Source organism: Hesperophylax consimilis, chromosome 4 (genome assembly GCF_061612785.1).
Source record: "Hesperophylax consimilis isolate HC1 chromosome 4, BYU_Hcon_1.0, whole genome shotgun sequence".
Taxonomy (NCBI): Eukaryota; Metazoa; Arthropoda; class Insecta; order Trichoptera; family Limnephilidae; genus Hesperophylax; species Hesperophylax consimilis.
In genome coordinates this window covers 9,845,462-9,867,569 of record NC_142839.1, presented here as the reverse complement: position 1 = coordinate 9,867,569, position 22,108 = coordinate 9,845,462, and the positions used below count along the sequence as shown (strand labels likewise).

The window sequence follows — 22,108 nt, the reverse complement described above, 5'->3', positions numbered from 1 at the left end:
GGGTTTTGATGATTTTGGGAATTCCGTTGAAATGTTTGATTCGTAAATCGACTTCGCCCTTTTCTTTCCTCTCTTCTAATTCCTTCCAGAGGTCAGTTAAGTGATTTCTTTGTTGTAGTGTCCTGTCAGGTTTGATTATAATTCCATTGGACAGAGTAGTTTTGTTAAAGAGTATTAGTTTCGCCTGTTTGACTTCATCAAATTCTAACAATGATTATTAAATTATATTGTTGCACTATTGATTAAGGTCGTATCAATACAAAAAAATCTGCATTTTTGAATACATCTACTTGAATTTCACTTTTGTTTGCGGGATTGAATGAATGAACATTCATATTTCTTCAATTAAGACTTTCAATTGAGTTTATACTTGGCAGATAGACTCGTTGTCGAAGACAATACATTCTATCAACTTTTGGTGGCAATAACGTACACACATGCAGATTATATAGGCATTTCTCTAAAATTGGATGACTTTACAGCAGTTAATATAATTAAAATAAATGTCAGTTCTACCAGATCGGCATTTGGCGAGGTTGGTGAAGTTGTCGACTCCAGTTCCTGGGTAGGATCGTTCAATACTCAGTCGAACCAAGTTATAAAATAGATGTATTGTAGTATTTTTCAGATCATATAGTGGGAGTGGTATCATCTTGTTATAAACTTCTTGGATTTGTGATAAGAATAAGCAAACAATTCTCCAAGCCCGAAGCAATGACATTGATGTTCAACTGCGTAATACTATCTAAATTAGAATACGCTTCTGCTGTCTGGGCCCCATACCAACAAAAATACATAGAATTATGCATATCACATAGATTTGCTCTCCTAAACGCACTACGAAAGTCTCGAATCTAGGAGAAATGGGACCCTTAAAGTAAAAGCTTTTAAAATCATGAACTATTACATTGACAGCCCATACCTCTTGGAATGCTATAAATTGTTTATACCGAACAACTACCGTCAGGGTCGACGCCACGACTTGCTCTGTATTCCACCCAGCAGAACGGACGTTCTGGCCCAGCATAGCATGACAAGAGGTATGGTGCTGCTAAATGATACCTCTAGGTCTCTTGACATTTTCAACATTGGCCTTGAAGATTTCAAAAGTCATTTTAGGCAAGCACTCTAAAATATCAGTTGTTGTAAAATGTTTCATTTAAAGCTTTGTATATATATATATATATGTTGATTGGACTGACCACCGACCCCTCGAACTAACTTTAAATACGAATGGAATAGTAACATCGGAAGTATTTTCATCTATTTTAAGGGATCCAGCATTATGGAATCCGAAAAATATATGTGATATTGGAATTTATAACTCATGTTCGCAAACTTATCTAGCTAAAATCAAGCCAAAAAATACATTTCGTGAGGACGGTGGCAACCCTGAACGTGCCAAAATAAAACACCTCTACGGATGTATAGTACAAGCATTACGATACAGTGCCACTCGTATATTTAGAAATACTACTACACCAAAATATAAGCAAATTTGCGGATGGAATGAATTTGTTGCAGACAAATACGAAAAATCAAGACAAGCGATGCTCACCTGGATTGATAATGGGAGACCGCACAATGGTCCCATCGCGGAGGATAGAAGGACAAAGCGTGCCGCCTTCAAAACAGCTCTAAAACAATGCCAAAAGAATTCGACACAACTCCAGATGGATAAAATAGCAGCGGACTTAGATAATCGGGACTTCAAATCATTTTGGAATAAGTCTAATAAAATGTTGAACATGCGTTCCAAAGTCTCGTGTAACATAAACGGAGAAACAAATCCTGAAGTAATTGCCAATATTTTCAAAAAACATTTCGCTACTACCACGCCGACCATCTCCTCAAACGTAACGCATTTGAACGCCTATGATGACATTGACCCTATAGTTACTGCAAACATGGTGAAAACCGCCATCAAAAACATGAAATCCGGAACATCAGCAGGACATGACGGCTTAAGTACCGAACACGTCAAACATGCAGGGGTAGCGATTCTAAAACTACTGGCAACATTGTTCACCGATATTATAAAGAGTGGTTATCTACCCAAAGACATGACAAAGACAATCATAATACCGATAGTAAAATCTAAACTGACAGACATAACTTTACAGGAAAATTACAGACCGATATCCATCGCCACCGTCACCGCCAGAATATTTGAACGAGTTCTCTTAGATCAAGTCGGACCCCAATTGAAAACGAAAGATAATCAGATGGGTTTCAAAACTGAATGCTCCACAGACTCAGCCATATTCTGCGTAAAACGGACGCTGGAATACTACAGGAAGAGAAAAACAACAACTTACGCATGCTTTCTGGACCTTAGTAAGGCCTTCGACAGAGTCTACCATCCATTATTATGGACCAAACTAAAAGAAAGAGGCCTACCATGGAAAGTAGTACGAATTCTCGACACATGGCACTGTCAACAAGAAAACATAGTTAAATGGAAAGATGGTTTCTCAGAACCCTTTTTCTTAAAGAGTGGGGTCAGACAAGGAGGTTGTTTGTCCCCAGTACTGTTCAACATATATATGGATGAATTAACTCACAGGTTAAATAACGCTGGGGTAGGCTGCCATATTGGAGGAGAATGCATCAACAACGTGAGCTACGCAGACGATATGGTGCTGATGGCACCGTCAATAAGGGGAATGAGAATTCTCTTGAAGATCTGCGAAGAATATGCACTCGAAACTAACATGTTATATAACACGAAAAAAACAGCACTGCTGGTCGTCAAATACAGAGAAGGACCAAAAAATATTCCCCCAGCATTTTTAAATGGAGAACCTCTCATAATAGTCGAAACAACGAAATATTTAGGGCATATCATCACCAACAACTTAACGGATGACGACGACATCGACAGGCAGAGGCGAGCACTGAGCATAAAAAGTAACATGCTTAGTAGAAGATTTAGACTCTGCAGCCCGAAGGTGAAAAGGACGCTATTCTTAGCTTTCTGCACTACCTTGTATACTTGCGAGCTGTGGGCCAATTTCAAAAAGCGTACCATGGAAAGGCTTCGGATTCAATATAATAATGCTTACCGCATAATGCTCGGACTTCCAAGGTACTGCAGTGCCTCCTCGATGTTCATGGAGGGGAGAGTTCCCGGCTTTGCAGCCCTAATGAGAACCAGGGTAGCAGGAACGAGAGGAAGGATCAACAACTCCAGAAACGTCCTCATCATCGAAACCCGCCAGACCTCAGGATCGAGCATCGAAAAACGTTGGAGAAAAATATTGGCCCCCATAATTATCGCTCCGATATACCAATAAGCTTCCTATGATATCACTCTTCACTCTATATATTTCCTTTCACTTTTTCTAATGTTTTATTTTTTTTTATCATACTTACATTCATATTTTATTTTATTTGTACCTACATACTTATCTCTGTATATAACATTGTAGTTATATTTTATGGAATGTGTGGGATTGCACTCACCTCCCCACATTCTGGAATAAACAATTATTATTATTATTATTATTATTATATTTCGTGTGTATTGTAATAGAATTACATCAATCTGTAATGCACAAAAAAAAACAAAAACTTTGGGTTGATTTTTTAAATCATTCTTTTATCTGTCTGTATATTTTACAAAATTCATTCCCTTTAGAATGCAAATAATAATGTGTTTGTTGTTTGTAGGCTGCCTCACAGAATGGCCACCTGGAGGTAATCCGAGCACTGGTGCGGCATGGCGCGGACGCAGATGCAGAGGACCGCGACGGGGACCGTGCCGTGCACCACGCCGCCTTCGGGGATGAGGCGGCGGCGCTCCGGCTGCTACGGCAAGCGGGTGCCGATCTTAACGCGCGCAACCGCCGCCGTCAAACCGCGCTTCACATCGCAGTTAACAAGGGCCATCTGGCCGTGGTTCGTACGCTGCTGGAGCTGGGCTGCCACCCCTCTCTGCAGGTCAGTCACTCCTTCCTTCAACCATTTTATATGACAAACTTAACAGCGGGACAGATGGAATCTGGCTTTTATTTATTTGTTTAGACTTATGCAGTAAATTTTATTACAAGTTATATGATGGTATACTATATTTTACATACTTAAAGTACTTATTATGTTAATCTTATATTAATATTATGTTAATCTCAAGTGACCTACCAGGTAAGTATGCTACTGTATATTATCTGCCTGTACAAAATATAAATGATTAGGAATAATAACATACATATATTCTAGCATCACGTTCATCAATCAAATGCATTTATTTATCTATTCACTTATACATACAGTTTATAGGTATACATATTGACATTGTGTGCAAGTAATACAGATAGATGTTCCATATATATAAAACATGGTAGTAGAACGAAATGTGATATGCAACTGTATTTGTATACATGATTGAAGCTTAGGTAGTAATGTTCTGTGAACACCTCACTAGGGAACCTGTGCCGAGGTGTTCGCATGGGTGTTATTCTGCCGTCATAGGTAGAAACACAATATCCTCCTTGGGAGTCTCCACCGTAGTTCCACCCATGGTGGCAGTATTTTTCATTATTAAGTTAGAAGTTAGAAGCTGTGTTGACATGTTCATCGTAATATTATATAGACACAATATAGTAATTTGAGGTAAGTTACGTATCAAAATGTTCTGTAGACACCATAAGACATCAACTAAAATAACAGATCACAGACTGGATTGAATCTAAAGGAACACTATTTTTACAAATCCTATTTACTCCAAACCAAACATAATAATTAATTTAGTATTTAAAGTATACAATTAATGGTAATATAACTTCTGTTTTGCTTTTTTCCTTTTCAGCTTAACTGCTCATTAAGTTCACTTCATGTATATTTCTTACTTTTCTTTTCATTACTCATATATAATATTATGAAGTTTAAATCATGTTCTACATTTGTACAATGTATCTGAACTCTTGTTGGGAGTGAGCCGAGGCCGTGTGCTCGAGATCATTATGGTTTTAGGAAAGATGTATTTTAGGGAATGATGTATTCCTATTACGTAGTTGTGTATTACTTAATATTCTTATATATGATCAAAGGTGTGGGCAGCCACCTGCATTCATCAAAAATTGAATAACCTTTTTTATTTTATTTTTGGAATAACGAGTAAGATTTCAAATTGTAACATTTAATTATTGAAGACAATATTAGCGATTCATAAACGATAATTTGAAACAGAAGAAGATACAGAAATAATATTGTCTTCAATAATTAAATATTACAATTTGAAGTTTTACTCATTAAGTTATTCCAAAAATAAAATATTCATCATAGACTTGCAGAAAAAGTCAATAGATGTCACACATTGAAATAAAAATAAGAAATATTTGTCTAAGACACTGTCTAAATTGCATTTAGTTCGAGTTGAATCTTGCGATCATACATAAAGATAGCAGCCAATAAAAATGTGCGGTGAGCAGAGATGTGCAAAATGGGTACCCAAAACCATTTGAAATGCAAAATGGAAATGGGTCAAAACTTTTCCATTTGAAAATGCAAAATGGGTTTTAGAAAAGCATTTCAAATGCAAAATGCAAAATACCTATTTTCAAAATGCATGAAAATGAAAAATGGTTTCTAAGGTCAAACAATTAAAATAATTATAAAATTTTTAAACAATTTTGTCATTTAATAATGGACATCAATGTAGAATAAACATATTACATGATGGTAAATCCAAAAACACCACGACTACAGATTATGAAACCACAAAAAATTTGCACGGGACTAATGTTGCCAACGTAAAAACATAGAAACTGCTATCTAACATTTAAAATTACAGCGTCATGGCCCCATATTCAGTACCTATTGGAATCAGTATTTTTTGTAATGGTATCACTCAATTGCCAGGGCTCCTACCAGGGAGCAACTTGACAAATGTAAATTATCTCTCATAGCGAGGTTGAGGACCGACTGATATTTGGGGCTTATGAAAAAAAGATGAATGGAGATAGTAGGAAGAATGTTGCAAAAAAGCATTTAAAATGGAAAATGCATTGAGAAAAGCATTTAAAATACAAAATGGTTTTTAGAAAAGCATTTAAAATGCAAAATGGAAAATACCCATTTTGCATTTTGCATTTCCATTTGAAATGGATTTATTTGAAATAAAGCACATCTCTGGCGGTGAGGTATAGAAAAAATGGTAGTAGTTCTTATTCGAAGTATGATTGAGTCAAATATGACCGAAAGGGTCCCATTAGCTCAGTTGGTAGAGCGGTGTCCCGGCAAGGCAAAGGTCCTGGGTTCAAGTCCTAGATGTGACCGTATCCTTTCCTGATTTTTCTGTTTGAAATTTTAGTTTAGGAATAGCCAATATTGTCTTCAATAATTAAATTTAATAACCACCCGATTTACCTTTTTCACACTAAAATATCTAATAGTATTAAACTTAGTTATTATTTTAAGTTAAAATGGTAAATTAGGCGGTGCTTAATGCCTATATGAAATGCATGTGTGTGTGGGAATGATTGATGTAGAGTATTTAGTGAATTAATTCTCCAAAGATTAACGACAGTGGTATGATAAATAATATTAGTACAGTAAATTATTAACATAATGATACACTGATTGTAATATAACTAATTAAATTAGTTTAATACTTAAATGCTGAAGGGAGGAGAAAGGAGTTTAGAAGTTATTGATCAGGACACGAGAAAATTAATGAATTTCATATGAGTGATTGGCCTATATATGGAGATACATATTGCCTTTCTTATCGTTTCCAATTTTCTTTGTTTTGCTGACATGCAGAGAATCTTGATTGAATTATTATTATATTCCTACAAGGCCTTAAAAATCTCAGCAACAAGAGTATAAAGTTCACTCAAAAGTTCAGGTATTAAAATACACTCCGCGCAATAGGTGCTGCAATTGAAAGTGTTCCTTTGAAATGTCCGTTCGATAGCGGAAGGACATTTCAAAGTATTTTTTGCTTTTAGCTATGTTTAATCACAATCCAAACAATATTTTTCATCGATTATTAACACATATCCGGCAGGAAAGGTAGTTTAACCCGTTCGGATGACAGGTGGTTAAAGCGGGGAAGATTAGTTCTACTTTTTACGTCGGTCTTATTTTAACGGAAGTAAAGGTAGTTTTTATATGAATATTGTATAACAATATCTTTGTAAAGGTCCCATCTATATAAAGGGCAGTATATTAAACACGTAGAAAGGTAAATTACTTAATAATACGCTTAAATAACACCTTAAGGGTAAATAAAACAATGCACGCGCAGGAAGATGGTTATCTTTGGAGACTGAAACCTAGTCTTTTAATAGCGATTTTCAGAAGAAAGTTTGATCTTTGTTCTCCCAATCTATCACAGCGAATTATAAAAAAATATATGTTTTCATACTTAAAATTAGTATGAAAACGTGCTTGACTCCTCAAAAGAGGTATATTCGGAGCTTATTATCCACCAGAGCTATGAACATTTCCGGGTGATCATACCACCAAGTATTAATACGGAAATGCTTATGGCAGTTTAACCCCTCCAGGGTTTTAGGGTCGTATATGACCGGGCGTCCATATTTTATAAAAGTATTTTTATCTTCTTTTCTATCATTCTGAAATACGTCATTTTTGTGACGTTAGAAAGAGAAATAATAATTCTTTCCTATTTCGCCTCAAATATTTATACTGGATGCCATTAATAAAATCCTAAAAATAACCAAAATGAATAATTCACATTTTGTGCCGCTATTGTAACAATCGGTTTAACTTTTAAAATTATTTTTTATTATATGAACGAGATAAAAGTGAAGTTACAGTTTTCTTACAAATTCCCCAAACAAAACGAATGTGTTTTCGATATATCGAGTTCTCTCAATTTTTCTACGATTGGAGCAAAAAGTTAATTAAAAATGTGTTTAGCGTTTTGGATGACATTTTTCACGTTTGATATAAAAATTTTGAAATAGAAATTTTTATTTTAAATGCGTAGTTTTACGTAGTCTCTAAAGCAGTAAAGATTATTTAATTTTTACATTTTTACGGAAAATTAAAAAATAAAATGTATATAGCGCATTTGAAATACACAGAATCTATTGCAAACTGAACAAAAGTGTTGAAAGTACTTGGGTTAAAGCCAATGATATCCCATATTTAAGCTTTTATAAAAAAAAATTACAATATTTATTAATTAATTAATTCATTTTAATTTTTCTAAATCACCTACCTAAATTTGGGTAGCTATCGCTCCTAGTTACTATCTTATTTCTAAACTTGTAACGAATGCAGTTTTACAATTTTAGAAATAAGTCAAAAGTTCTCCGGCAAAAACTAATATATAGTAACGTTTATAACGATAATACCGTATTATATTTACGGTAAAATTATTAACAAATAAGTATGTGTGTGTTTAACGTAAAATTTCTGCCTTTTTCCTGTGCTAATTTTATTACCATTGTATGCATTTTATGAATTAAAGCATTCCATTTATTTTGTTTGTTTTTGGAACAGGTAATAACACTATTCAAAAGAAACATACAATCACCAATGTCCATAAGAAAGTGACTAAAGACGTTCAACATTCTAGTATCTTCGGTCTTTTTCGTTTTCATACAAGTCGTCTGCGAAGGAAGATTTTTATGAATGGCTTTTAGGACGATCGTTGATGACTTGCATACGATCAGTATCTGGGACTAATTTAGGTAATATAGTCTATGTTTACAATGGCTCTATGTCTCAATTTTGTCCATTTTCTCCCAAACAAATTACTACGCAGATTTCACTTTTCGGTCAGGGCTCCAAGAAAACGCCATTCACGTCGCAGCTAAGGTGAATGTTTGAAATGGAATCTGTGCTTGTTTGTACCACTCTGAGTTTCGAGACGAATTAGATTTTTTCATATCTAAGTACAGACAATGCAAGTTGTGCTGATACGTAAATATATATATTTATAATAACATAAACACAGATCACAACACAGATATCAATGAACGAAGAAAGTGGTCTGATATAAACTTTCTAACACTGAATTAAAAAAATATATATATATTGTATACCATTTTCCATAAAAGATAAACGTAAAGAAATACATATTATTATCCATTCTAGGACAAATAGGTGTAGAAAGCAAAGCCAAAATAAATTACTTAGGCATTACAGTAGACTAACGCCTAAAATGGTTTTCACACATTAACATACTCAAAGACAGAGTATGAAACTAACATATATCTTTAGATGTCTAAAAAGTATTCTAATTAAAGATTTACTTAAAATGACGTACTTTGCCTTCCTGATAATCAACAATACAATATGCCATTATACGATGGGGTGGAACTTAAAAACACACTCAAACCACTTTACATAGCCCAAAAATTAATAATGAACACAATGGCGCAATTCTTTGAGTAAAATTTTTTAATTCGAGAATTTTTTCAGAAATATAAATAACGATTTAAAAGATTTCAAATTTCATCGTAAAAACACACACTGAATACTAAAACACATAATAAAACAAATATCGATAATATTATAATCATTGAAAACAATATTAACGACTCTCAAACGAAAGATGTGAAACAGAAAAGAGAGAAAAAGATTCAATCTCATCTAGGAATTGAAACCAGGACCTATTCCTTGCCGTGGAAGTGCTCTGACAATTGAGCTAATTCGACCATTTCAACTTATGTCATGTATAACTGTATCATGCTTTGACCGAGAGCTACCAACATTATCTTAATTTTCTTAACTCTTGTTTTGTGGCTGCTATCTTTAAGTATGATTGTTAGATTCTACCTGAACTAAATGCAATCTAGAAAGTTTCTTGGATAAATATATCCATTTTTATTTTAATGTGTGTTGTTAATGTTTAGTTTGGGTTAAATATTACAATTTGAGGTTTTACTCAAGTTATTACACCACAAAAAAAGATAATATTATGATAACCCACACCATACACACGAACTCAGCCTAATTACGGGGGTACATCTTATGGTTCCATGATAACTCAACACAGTGACAATTCAACACACTTTTAAAAAGTGATATAAAGTCATTAGAAACGATGAAAAAAAAAAATTTAATCTAACCTAACCTAACCTAACCTAACCTACTTAACCCAGTTTATTTATTTATTTATTTTATTTATTTATTTATTTGTTAAGACATACACAGTACAAAAAGATACAGTTAGAATTTTTTTAGTTATTACATAGTTCTAGTACCTATTACGTATGTCCATAAAATGTCATTACGTAATTTCGCCTGAGATTGTTATAAAAGGAAGGAAGTGTGTGGATAGATAATAATAAATGAATTGAAAATAAGAATTATAATAAGCTCACGAATTGTAATTGACTGTTAATACATAGGAGTTTTGAAAAATGATGTGAAAATATTTTTGAAATTTGTCATGCTAAGAAATTTAATAAGTTAGTTTTGTATGTTAGAAAGGAATCATGAAAGATGTCTAAATGTAGTAATTTTTCGTAATGGGTGTATGTTGTGATTGCGCGAGTAATTACTGAGTTGTTTGCTGCATTGGTATTGTTGGCTTCAATATGAAATAGTGTAGTGTGCCTGGTACGCCTCGTTGGAACATTTAAACCAATGACGGATAGCAATTCGGGACTATCTATTTTATTATTTAGCAGATTATGTAGAAACAACAGGTCTGACAATGTGGGTCTTTTTTGTAAAGTTAACATATTATTTGTAGTATTGTTGTATTTCTTGAGTAAATGTTTCGAAAATTTATTCTGTATACTTTCTACTAAATCTATGTATACCTTATATTGAGGATTCCATATTGTGGAAGCATACTCCAGTGGACTTCTGACCAATGAACAAAACAAAATTTTCAGAGTCTTAGCACTTTTGAAAACTTTGCATATTCTTAATAAGAAACCTAGCATTCTGTAGGATTTAGAAATAATGTGTTCAATGTGCTTGTCAAAAATTAATTTGCTATCTAAGTAAACACCTAGATCTTTACACGTAGACATAGGTTGTAAAGGTTTGTTATTCAAGTTGTATGGATAGATGATTTTGTTTTTATTTCTAGTAAATGTAATCGAGTGACACTTAGATATGTTTAAGGACAATAAATTTGATTCACAATATACGCACAAATTATCAAGATCGCTTTGCAATTCCATACAATCGGATAAACACTGTATAGCTTTATAAATTTTCATGTCATCCGCGTATAAAACAAAGTAACTATTTTTAAAGCATACGGAAATGTCATTTATATAAATATTAAATAAGAGTGGTCCAAGATGCGATCCCTGGGGCACACCTGAGATGATTTCCGTTAAGCAAGATGCAAAACCATTGACAACCGTGATTTGGTGCCGATTATTGACGTATGATGCGATCCATCTATAGAGGTCACCGTGAATTCCTAGACCTAATAACTTTTGTAAAAGAATATAATTATTAACACGGTCAAATGCTTTAGAATAATCCGTATAAATGGCATCTACCTGGCATCACATATCCATTTGAGCATGAAGAAAATTTGTAAAAAATGCAAGATTTGAAGTTGTTGAGCGATTTTTCATGAAGCCGTGTTGATTATTTAAGAGTGAGGGTGAGATAGTAGAATATAATTGATCGTAAACATTTTTTTCCAATACTTTACTTAGTATCGGTAGTTTGGATATAGGTCGATAGTTCGAGACATCATTTTTACTGCCATTTTTATATATTGGGGTAATCAGGGCTGTTTTCCATTTGTCGGGAAATGTTCCTTAGGATAGCGATAGTTTGAAAATAACAAAAATGGGGGGTGTCAATTGTTTACTACAATAATTTATGAAGATCCCTGGAAGTTGATCATCCCCTGGTCCCTTTTTGATATCAATGGAATTAAGGTATTTGAATGTGATGTCTTCATTGATCTCGATTGAGTTGATTATGCTATTTGAATTAGAGCAAAGACTGGCATTGCTTGTATGTGCAGGTTGAGCATTCGAAAATACAGATCCAAAATACTCAGAAAATAAGTTGGCTACTCCTCTACTGTCATTAGCAGTTTTTTCACCGTAAATCATATGATCAGGGATGGCAGGAGATTTTCTTTGAGAATTGACGTAGGACCAAATTTTTTTAACATTGTGCTGTATACCGGATTCTATTGTAGAAATGTAGGTTTTGTAAGCTGCTGAAGCGACTGTTTTTTGCCTTTTGCGAAGCAATGAAAATGAGAGATAATCAAGGGGGTTCCGATGGCGCTTCCATTTTCTAAAGAATTTAAATTTTTCGTTTGTTATTTTTATTAAGGCTGCCGTGTACCATAGTGGGTATTTTCCAGATTTCACAACTTTCTTAGGAATAAACGCTTCGATAATCTGTTCAATTATAACATAAAACGAATTTAACGCTGTATTTACATCTGGTGCATTTATAACGGTTGACCAGTCGGTTTCTTTCAGTCTCTCATTGTTAGTAAATTTTTTGTTTCATCACTTTCTATGACTTTATATAACTTTTTAAAGATGTGATTATTTATCCGGTCACCACATCTTATATATAGGGTGTCCGGGGGTAAAGTGCGCTAACTTCGGGAGGTGATCCTACATGATAGTACAAGTATAAAAGATAAATTACTTATGTCTTTAATTTCAACTTTTAGGGGTACTTTTCAGGTACTTTTCAGGTACAAAATTGTGAAATGAAGAGTTTCGAATATAAAAAAGTTTTGAGTTTCTAAACTAAAATGTTTCGAAATTAGTAAGTTCCGAGACCTCAAATTTCAATACTGAAAAGTTCCGAAACTAAGAAGATTCGAGTTTAAAGGATTTGAAACCAGAATGTTTAGAAACTAAAAAGATTCAAAACTAGAATGTTTTCCAACAAAAGAGTTTCGGAACTAATATTTTCGAAATCACAAAGTTTCTAAACCAAGAAATTTCGAAACTAAAAAGTAACGAATTTTAAAAAGTTTCCAATTTGTATACGAAAAAATTCTAGTCTAAAAAGTTTGGACACCAAAAAGTTTCGAAAACAAAAAAAATTCTAAACTGAAAAGTTTTTTTAAATTGAAGAAATTTAAAATGAAAAAGAATTATTTAAAATGAAAAAGAATTATTTAAAATAAACCGTTTTGAGGCCTCTTCCTTCGCCTCACCCCTGAGACTTCTTGCTGCATACTAATGTGCCGCCGCACACAGTTTGGAGGACACTGGTCTAGTGGTTCGTTTAGGTAAGAGTAGATTGATTGAGGAGTTCACAGCAACCGAATTTAGAGTTAATTTTTTTGTTTTGTTTTTTAGCTTACGTATTTCCTATTCTTAGGACGAGAATTATCGCAAAATATGCGTATTTTAGCTCTTACCTAATTTTTATATTCCTTTGACGGGAATTAATGCAATTCGCACTTTTTAGCCCAGTCAATCTATACAAAAAATCGACCCTAACTGGAACAAATTAGAGGAAAGCTTCATTTTTGCAGGTTAATAATGCTTACTGCAAGCAGTATTTTCACAAAAGTCCCCACTTCTCCCCTGATTGCTTCCTCCCCTGTGCCCCAAACATTTAAATTGAAGGTTCTACTACAGCCATTATATCTCCTAAACTGAAACCTATATCAGAAAATTATTTCCAGAAATGAACTTCTTATAAAATTACCTAAAAGTAATGTGATATAAAACTTTCTGTTATCTGTAATTGTTTAGCAAATAATAATGAGTTTATTGTTAAAAAATATATTTTATTTGAAAATATTTTTTTAAATTTGAAGGTAAACGAAAAAATGCCTCAAGTAAAATAATTGACAAATTTAATTAGCTTTCAAATGATGTATAACATTGATTATTTTTGATCTCCCTACTCATCCAAAATAGTAGGTAGGCGCGGCACGGCGCCACGGCTCTGATCGCCACGCGACCCGGCACACGGTGGGCTGAAAATCGCCTCTCATAGACATAGAAACTTGAATTTTCAAGGGTATTTTTTTTGGCTAGAAATGGATTCTGCTGATCATTACTATGCTATAAAATGTCGTACGAAGCAATTGCGTGTACAAATGAAGGAGTTATAATTTTTTTAAGAAAAATTTGTATGGCGCTGACATTAAAAATGAGGCTATCTCTGGAATCATAAGGTTGGCCGTTCTATCCTTACATACAGATAATACTAATATTTATTTGTATTTTTTTGACATACTTCATATTGTGGCGCAAGGTGCGATTTTTTTTTTAAAAATCCTAAAGTTGAAAAAAAATCTTTTTTTTGTTGATGATTCATTTTAATGCTTAAATGCTTTACATATGAGTATGCTTTGTCTAGTTTACAATATTTTATTTACACTCCAAGCCAAAACACTGTGCACAGTGAGCTGAAAATCGCCTTTCATAGACATAGTGACTTGAATTTTCAAGTGTATTTTTTTTGGCTAGAAATGGATTCTGCTGATCATTACTATGCTATAAAAATTTGTATGAAGCAATTGCGTGTACAAATGAAGGAGTCATCATTTTTTTAAGAAAAATTTGTATGGAACTGACATTAAAAATGAGGCTATCTCTGGAATCATAAGGTTGACCATTATATCCTTACACACAAATATACTATTATTTATTTGTATTTTTTTGACATACTTCGTATTGTGGCGAAACTTGTGATTTTTTTTTAAAAAATCCTCAAAGTTGAAAAAAAAACTTTTTTATGTTGAAGATTCATTTTAATGCTTAAATGCTTTACATATGAGTATACTTTGTCTAGTTTACAATATTTTATTTACACTGCAAGCCTAAAAGCATTTTAGCATTAAAATGAATCATCAACATTAAAAAGGGTTTTTTTCAACTTTGAGGATTTTAAAAAAAAAAATCGCACCTTGCGCCACAATATGAAGTATGTCAAAAAAATACAAATAAATAGTAGTATTATCTGTATGTAAGGATAGAACGGCCAACCTTATGATTCCTGAGATAGCCTCATTTTTAATGTCAGCGCCATACAATTTTTTCTTAAAAAAATTATAACTCCTTCATTTGTACACGCAATTGCTTCGTACGACATTTTATAGCATAGTAATGATCAGCAGAATCCATTTCTAGCCAAAAAAAATACCCTTGAAAATTCAAGTCTCTATGTCTATGAAAGCCGATTTTCAGCCCACTGTGCGGCAGGGCTGAGCGACACGTTGCAATTTGTTGCTTTACCAAGTTATAACAGATCGAAATAAATAAAATAAATAGTCAGTATGTTCTCCTGTGACTAACGATTTTGTGCCTATATATGAGTGTTTTGCACACTTAACCACCTTCAACAGATAACAATATTGGGAAACTATAAGAAGTATATGTATAAGACGAAGACCCTTTTGATGTATTTTATATAAAAAAAACTCAAATGAAATGTTGTTACAGATGATAATTAATGCTAGTATTGAAATACACGAAAATATTAAATTTAAATAGCCAGTTTGGATAGCGTACTTGGCCAATATTATTATAGTTTATATATATTATTTCTACACCGTCAACCAGACATTTAGTTCAGCAGTTAGAAAATAAATTAAACTTTTTGGAAGACTGTTATTTGCGACAACATCAAAAGAGGTTGCTTAAAATCAAAAGTTTTTGATGTTAAGCTACCTCATGAATACCGTGCAAAAACAAATATGGTGGTGACACCAGAAATTAAAGAAACGTTGATTAATGTTTGCAATAAAAGAGATTATGAATGGAGCGCAAAAGTTAAATCCAAATTGTTTTTTTTTTTAATGTTTGCTTGGGTCACTGCAATAGTTCGCTAGTTCTATAAAAGTAAACCAACTCAGCAATATTTATGGCACTGATCATCCGTATTCAGATAAATTTCCGAAAAAAACAACTAATGCACTAGGTATTTTCAAGATCGGATTTAGTGCGTATTTCTGGCAGAAAAACTATCATGGGCATGTCGCACTCAAGTTATAAGGTACTAGATGTCTGGTGGAGAAGAGGATAAAATCTGTAGTGTAGTGTAGTTGAGTTATTGTACGTGCTGCTGCAGAAATAATAAGCAAATATATTTCAAAATGGGCATATGATTGTGAAAACTATCCTGATGGGTGATGATTTAGTTCCTTAAACCTTGAATCTATTTACACGAACTGTTAATGATAATGGACCTGATATTACAAGAAGACATTCAGAAATTAATCCCCCCGTAATAGCATCTGTAGGGCCTAGGTCCTTTTGCTATTAATAGGTACAGACAATTTTGTTTTTATATCTACAAATAATGTACGGATCTAAACATTTAATTGAAGGGTTGTCGTCATTAGGCAACAGGTCACAACTCGAGTTTGCCTCAGTCATTTGGAATCCTCAATATCAAACATACATTAATCGTATTGAAAATATCCAATCCAAATTTATTAAACACCTATCGTATCGCTTTAGCGATCATCGGTTTGACCCTACCGCTTTATATAAACGCAGAAAAATTTCTGATGCCCTATTCTTATACAAAATCGTGAACAGTCTTGTTGATTCATCATATCTGCTAGAAAAGATTGCATTTCGTTGCCCTGAAAACAACACCAGATCAAACGACTTATTTAGAACACCACACTGTAAAGCCAAATATGCGCAAAACTCTTTAATAGGACGTATCTGTAAAACTTATAATGCCTTACGAGATGTAGACATTTTCAAGTGAAAACATATAAAATGCAACTTACTAAACTGATAACTTAATTTTTTATTTTGTGAAATAATCCTATCATCTTAGTTTATTTTATTGTTTTTATTATAATCATGCGAAAACTGTATTACTTCTAACTGTCTTTAATTGTTTTTATAAAATTTTGTAATTCCTTATAAATGTTTCTTTATATTTCTTTGTCATTTATAAATATATTGTATAGGTGCAAATATTGGATCAACGACTAGAATTAATGGAACATTATTTGTCGAATATTGTAAATAATTGCTGTTTATGCTAAATATATAAATGACTGTTTGTTTCGATACGATTTGATGAGTTGGAGAGCAGGACCAGTTACACCTATTTTTTTGGTAGTATCTCATGATTCACGGCATCAAACGCTTTCTGTAGGTCTACCAGGATTGCTATAGCATAATTTCCATTGTCTATACCGGTTCTTGTTTTATTTTTTATTTTTATTTTTAAAAGAAAGACAAACATTCCCGGGTTACGAATAACCTGACAATATTTGAAAATCTCCTACTACCACCACAGTAAGCTGAAAATGTTGTTTGTGTTGTGATGGAGGACATAGCCAGCCGAGGAATTGAACACACTACGCCTGAGTAGGACCCAAGCGCGATGTCAACTCGGCCACCGACCGGTCCTTAGTTTATCAGGTCATTAGTTGCCGAAAGAGTATTCGATTTTTTTCTGAAACCGTATTGTTTTTCAGATATCAGTTTTTTTAAAAGAAACTTGTTTAGCCTTTCATATATAGGACATGTTCAAATTTTTTTGGTAAAATTGGTAAAATGGAAATGGGCCGGTAATTTGAGGTATCCGTTTTAGGTCCAGATTTGTAAATTGGCATTACCTTCGCAATTTTAAAGCAATCTGGAAAAGTTCCCTCTCTAATACAATGGTTAATTAGTTTTGATATTGGAGAAGCTAGTAGTTCGGACAAACTAAGGATTGTTTTACAATTTATTGTGTCGTAGCCAGCCCTTGCATTTGGTTTAAGAGATTTAATAATTCTCTTTATTTCGTGCTCCGTGGTGGGCAGAAGATAAAGTGATTCATTGCTATTGTGCTCTAACGTTGTTTCGTTAGCTGGATAGTGTGTGGACTTATTTTTTTTTAAATTTTTTTTTATTTTTTTATATTTTTTATTTATTTTATCAGCTAAGGAGGACCCAATGTTGTAAAAGTAGTCGTTGAAATGTCTGCATATATCATCTTTATTTGAGATTATTTCATTATTGATCATTAACTTATTACATGTTCCACGTTTTCTTGCAATCATTTTCGAAATTTTTGAAAAGAGTGTGGTATAGTGTTTTTTTTTAGTAATATTATTTCGTACATTTAAGAATTCAGTTTTCAATGATAAGTTTGTTGTTTGTTTTTTTAATTTAAGGTGTAATTTGTTTATTTTTTTAGTTAGTTTTATGAGGTCTTTGGTTATCCAGTCCGGATGACGTTTATTTTTCGTTTTTTTTAAAGTACTATTAGATTTTATTTTATTTATGATGTAGCTTACAAAGTTTTTAGAATTTGACATCGAATTCTCATTTACGTTGATATCAAAGGGATCCTGGAGGATATCACTATTTAGTTTGTCTAAATTAATATGTTTGTATTCGTAGAAAGACGTTATGGATGAAGTATTAATATATGTGTGAAGGACATCAAGGAGTAGTATATTATGATATTGCATTATCACAGTTTGTTAGTGAGTACATTAGTGTGATATTGGAGAGTACATGATCCATGATTGTGTTAGTATTTTCTGTGATGTGTGTCGCGTGTTTGTTGTTTATTTTGTTCAAAATGCTATAATTATTTAATCTAATTGTGTCGGTGTTCTTACGTGTCTGTGTATTTGTTGTGTCATGTAAATTTATGTTGAAATCTCCAAAGATTATAGACCTTTTGTGTGCTTCTAGTTAAGGGCTAAGTTTATCTAAGAAGTCTTGAAAGTTAGCACTAGGTTTTTTATACACTCCACTAATGTTTAAGTTATGTTTGTTTATATGTTTCCACAGGAAGTTGTTGTCAGAGTCGTGGATGTTGTTGATTACATAATAATCCATGGTGTCTGATAAATATGGAGACTACACCATCAGCTCCTTGTGGGCGGCAGGATGCTTCATGTCGGTAGCCTTTCAGATTTACATATTTTACTTCTCCTTCTTTAAGCCAGGTCAACTTTAACTTATCAGTATAATGTTGAAGTTGGAATCTGTGGATTTGAGTAGACACTCGATGTTTTCATGTTTACCTTTTAGACTTCTTACGTTCAGGTACATAAAAGAGAGTGAAGTTTGTCCTCTTGATATACTCGGATGTTTATTAAAATTAAATATGTTTCTTAAGTTTTTTCCCATCTTCCTGATTAAGGTTCCAATCATTGCTTCGAGATTCCAGTTTTTTGGAGTCTGTGTACATTTGACATTTAAGTTATTTTCAGTGCGATTTCTTTTTACTTGGTAGGCAATTTGGGGTTAGTGAATCTAGCATGTTTGAACATTTGATCTATTTTATTGTAATTTCGTAGTTCAGCTTTGACACGTTTAGTTACCTGTTTTCTGTGGAGATTTGTCGGTGATTTATCTTGTTTACCTGGAAACAGAATAACAATATCCATTTATTTTAGATTTTTGCTTTCTCGTAGTATATTTAACATATAATTTTCAATCGTAGCATCCGGGTAAATGTGACTACAGCATTTTGCACGAATCGGCCTTTTTTTCAATTTTTCTCCTCAGTCCTGTTTGTCACCAAATATGATAATATTTATTTATACGTCTTCCAAAGGCGGACCTTTCATTATTATTTTAATTCCCCTGGGGGACACGCCTTGATCTGTTGTTTGTTGTAGTGAAATTATATTTTCCGGTGAAGTTATGGTTTTCAGAGTAGGCTGCTGTGGTTTGAATATATCAGCCGACAACGGTTGAGTATTGCTGGTCGATTTTCCATGGTTTCGAGTATAATTTTTTGTAGAGTTCTCCAATGATTTAATTTCATTAATGTTTTGTTCTATGTTTGTAATTTTAGTTACGATTTTTTGTTGAAAATTTCAAGTAGAGTGTATATACAGAGCGACATCTCTTGGAAAGTTCGAAGTTTTCGGTTGATTCGTTAGTGATTTCAATATATCATCGCTTCATCGATTTATCGATTATATACTATCATATATTGATGTATGGATTAAAACGGATTTCGACGAGTATGAAGGATATATGTAAGTAATGTTACACCTCGTTTTAAAGGTTATTACATTTGACAAATATTTTGTTTGAAGCATTTTTTCATATTTGGAATTATCCCATCGTTTATTATTGCTAACAGTATGGAAGATCTACAGTCTTTCGTGTCTAGGATGAACGAAGTATTTATGAAGAATGAGTTGATGATGAATGTAAGTAAGTCTGAAGTGATGGTGTTTGAAAGAGAGAGTACGAAAACAGTGTGCAATATAGTTGTGAATGAGGAATACTTGGAGCAGGTGGATGAGTTTGTGTATTTAGGAAGTATGTTTACGTTAGATGGGAAGGCTGACAGAGATAATGAAAGAATAGTAAATGCAGGTAACTCCATTAATGGAGGACTGAACGCAGTTGACGCTAAACTACAAAAAAATGTCCAAAGAAGCGAAACTAGCAGTCCACAATGGAGTGATGGTACCTACCCTGATATATGGAAGTGAGGCATGGAACTGGCAGAGGAAGGATGAAAGTAGACTGAATGCTGTAGAAATGAGATCCCTGAGGCGTATGTGTGGTAAACCATGTATGATCGTGTGAGAAATGTGGAGATCCACAAAGAGTGCAAGGCTGATGTAAGCGTAATGAGTAAGATTAAGAAAGGGACGCTTAGATGGTTTGCTGTCCGTCCTCTTTGCCTACCCCTGCGGGGAAACGGCGTGATGGTTAGTTAGTTAGTTCATTATTTATCTATTGCGTATTTCCTGTTCTTATCGCGTGAATTATCGTAAGATTTACGCAGGTAAGATTTTTATTTTTTCCCGGAATTTGTCGATACTTGTATGTAGTATTTACTATTCTCTTTATTGGCTATATTCTATTTATACCGAAACGACTGCCACGCAACAAGGACATTTATAAGTATATCAGCAGAACTTAAAAAAATAATTTCATGTAATCGTACATAAATCGTAATGCAGAACCGGAAAATTGTTTTAATGAGGTCATTTTCAAAAGGATTAGTGAACATATCGGAGGTTTCAAAAAGTTATTTTCTTTTTTCACAAGGTAAACATTATGATTTTACTTCTAAAATATGTACCTAAAGTACTATGTGTAAAAACCCTAGTACCCCTAGTAATAACTATAAATAAATTAGTGAAAAAATGTAGTTACAAATATCTGTAGCTTTTAAGTTATTTTCGCCCCTGTTCTATTCTGGTTTCCGTGGCTAGTATTTGAGTTACTTGTGTATTCTTGCGTTATTTCGCTCCTCGCAATCACGTGATACGTTCGACCTGTCGTAAAAGTCAATGCTTAGCAGACGTTTTTAAATAGGAGTCTGTCTGAGAGGTGACACCCGCCCGCGCGAGCCTTCCTCCATTAGTCATACCCATCCATCCCCTTTCCCCTGTTGCCCGGCAAGCAAGAAGCTAGCGGGGCTCTGTAACCGGTGCAACTGCCAACCGCCACAGGACAGGATGGTCAGTTAGCCATTTGCCAAGCGGGTGTAGTGACTAGTGACCTCACGTCTCACTTGACACTCAAACACGTAAAAGTAAAACGGAGCGGGTTGAGAGGGAAAACTAGTCAACTCGTTCATTTAACCGCTCCTCCCGGCACCCCCCTCCCCACTTTGCCTTGACACGAAGTGAATAGCTTGCTTTATTTCACAATCATTTTATAATCATTGAAGAAGATGATAATACTTATAAATCTAAACGAAACGTGAAACAGAACAACACACATAAAATTAATGGCAACGACGGAACAACGTCTCAATCCACCCAGCCATTGTGACTTAATTTTGTCATTTTTGTCGGCACCATATTATGTATTCCAAATTCAGAATAAAAAAAAACATTAACACTTTTTCCCATAAATTAGCTGCAGTTTTTTATGATTTCAAAGTTTCTAAGTTTGCGTTGTCCCGGTAAGACCGAGATCCTACGAATATGTTATGTTTAGTTTTTATCTCTACTTCCGATTTTATGTCCGGGTTAAATCTTCCCCATAGGAAAAACTAAACCCTTCCACTCACTTTTCCACAAATGATCATCTAGTCAATCAACATTATGCAAGTGCATTATATAAGCAAAATAAATACAAAACAATACAAGAACAACACGTCAAATCACTAGAGATCAAATGGGAAAATAATTCACCGACTCCAGATATTTTCATATCAGAGGGTTCGGCTCGGTAGAACTCCTAACAGGGCCTATAAATCCTACTGATCCCTCAACATAAATATTTATTATCCGATAATCTTTCGTTATCCTACATGTATT

The 22,108-nt window shown here is 33.6% G+C and overlaps 1 protein-coding gene across 1 annotated transcript in view; it reads left to right on the top strand.

Annotated features, from left to right (window-relative positions):
• The window catches only part of mib1 (E3 ubiquitin-protein ligase mind bomb 1), a 648,848-nt gene that overhangs the window by 26,847 nt on the left and 599,893 nt on the right, over window positions 1-22,108 (top strand). Inside the window, exon 9 of the mRNA XM_089631187.1 lies at window positions 3,673-3,942. Coding sequence (XP_089487313.1) covers window positions 3,673-3,942 — 270 coding nt within the window. The remainder of the gene's footprint in view (window positions 1-3,672; window positions 3,943-22,108) is intronic.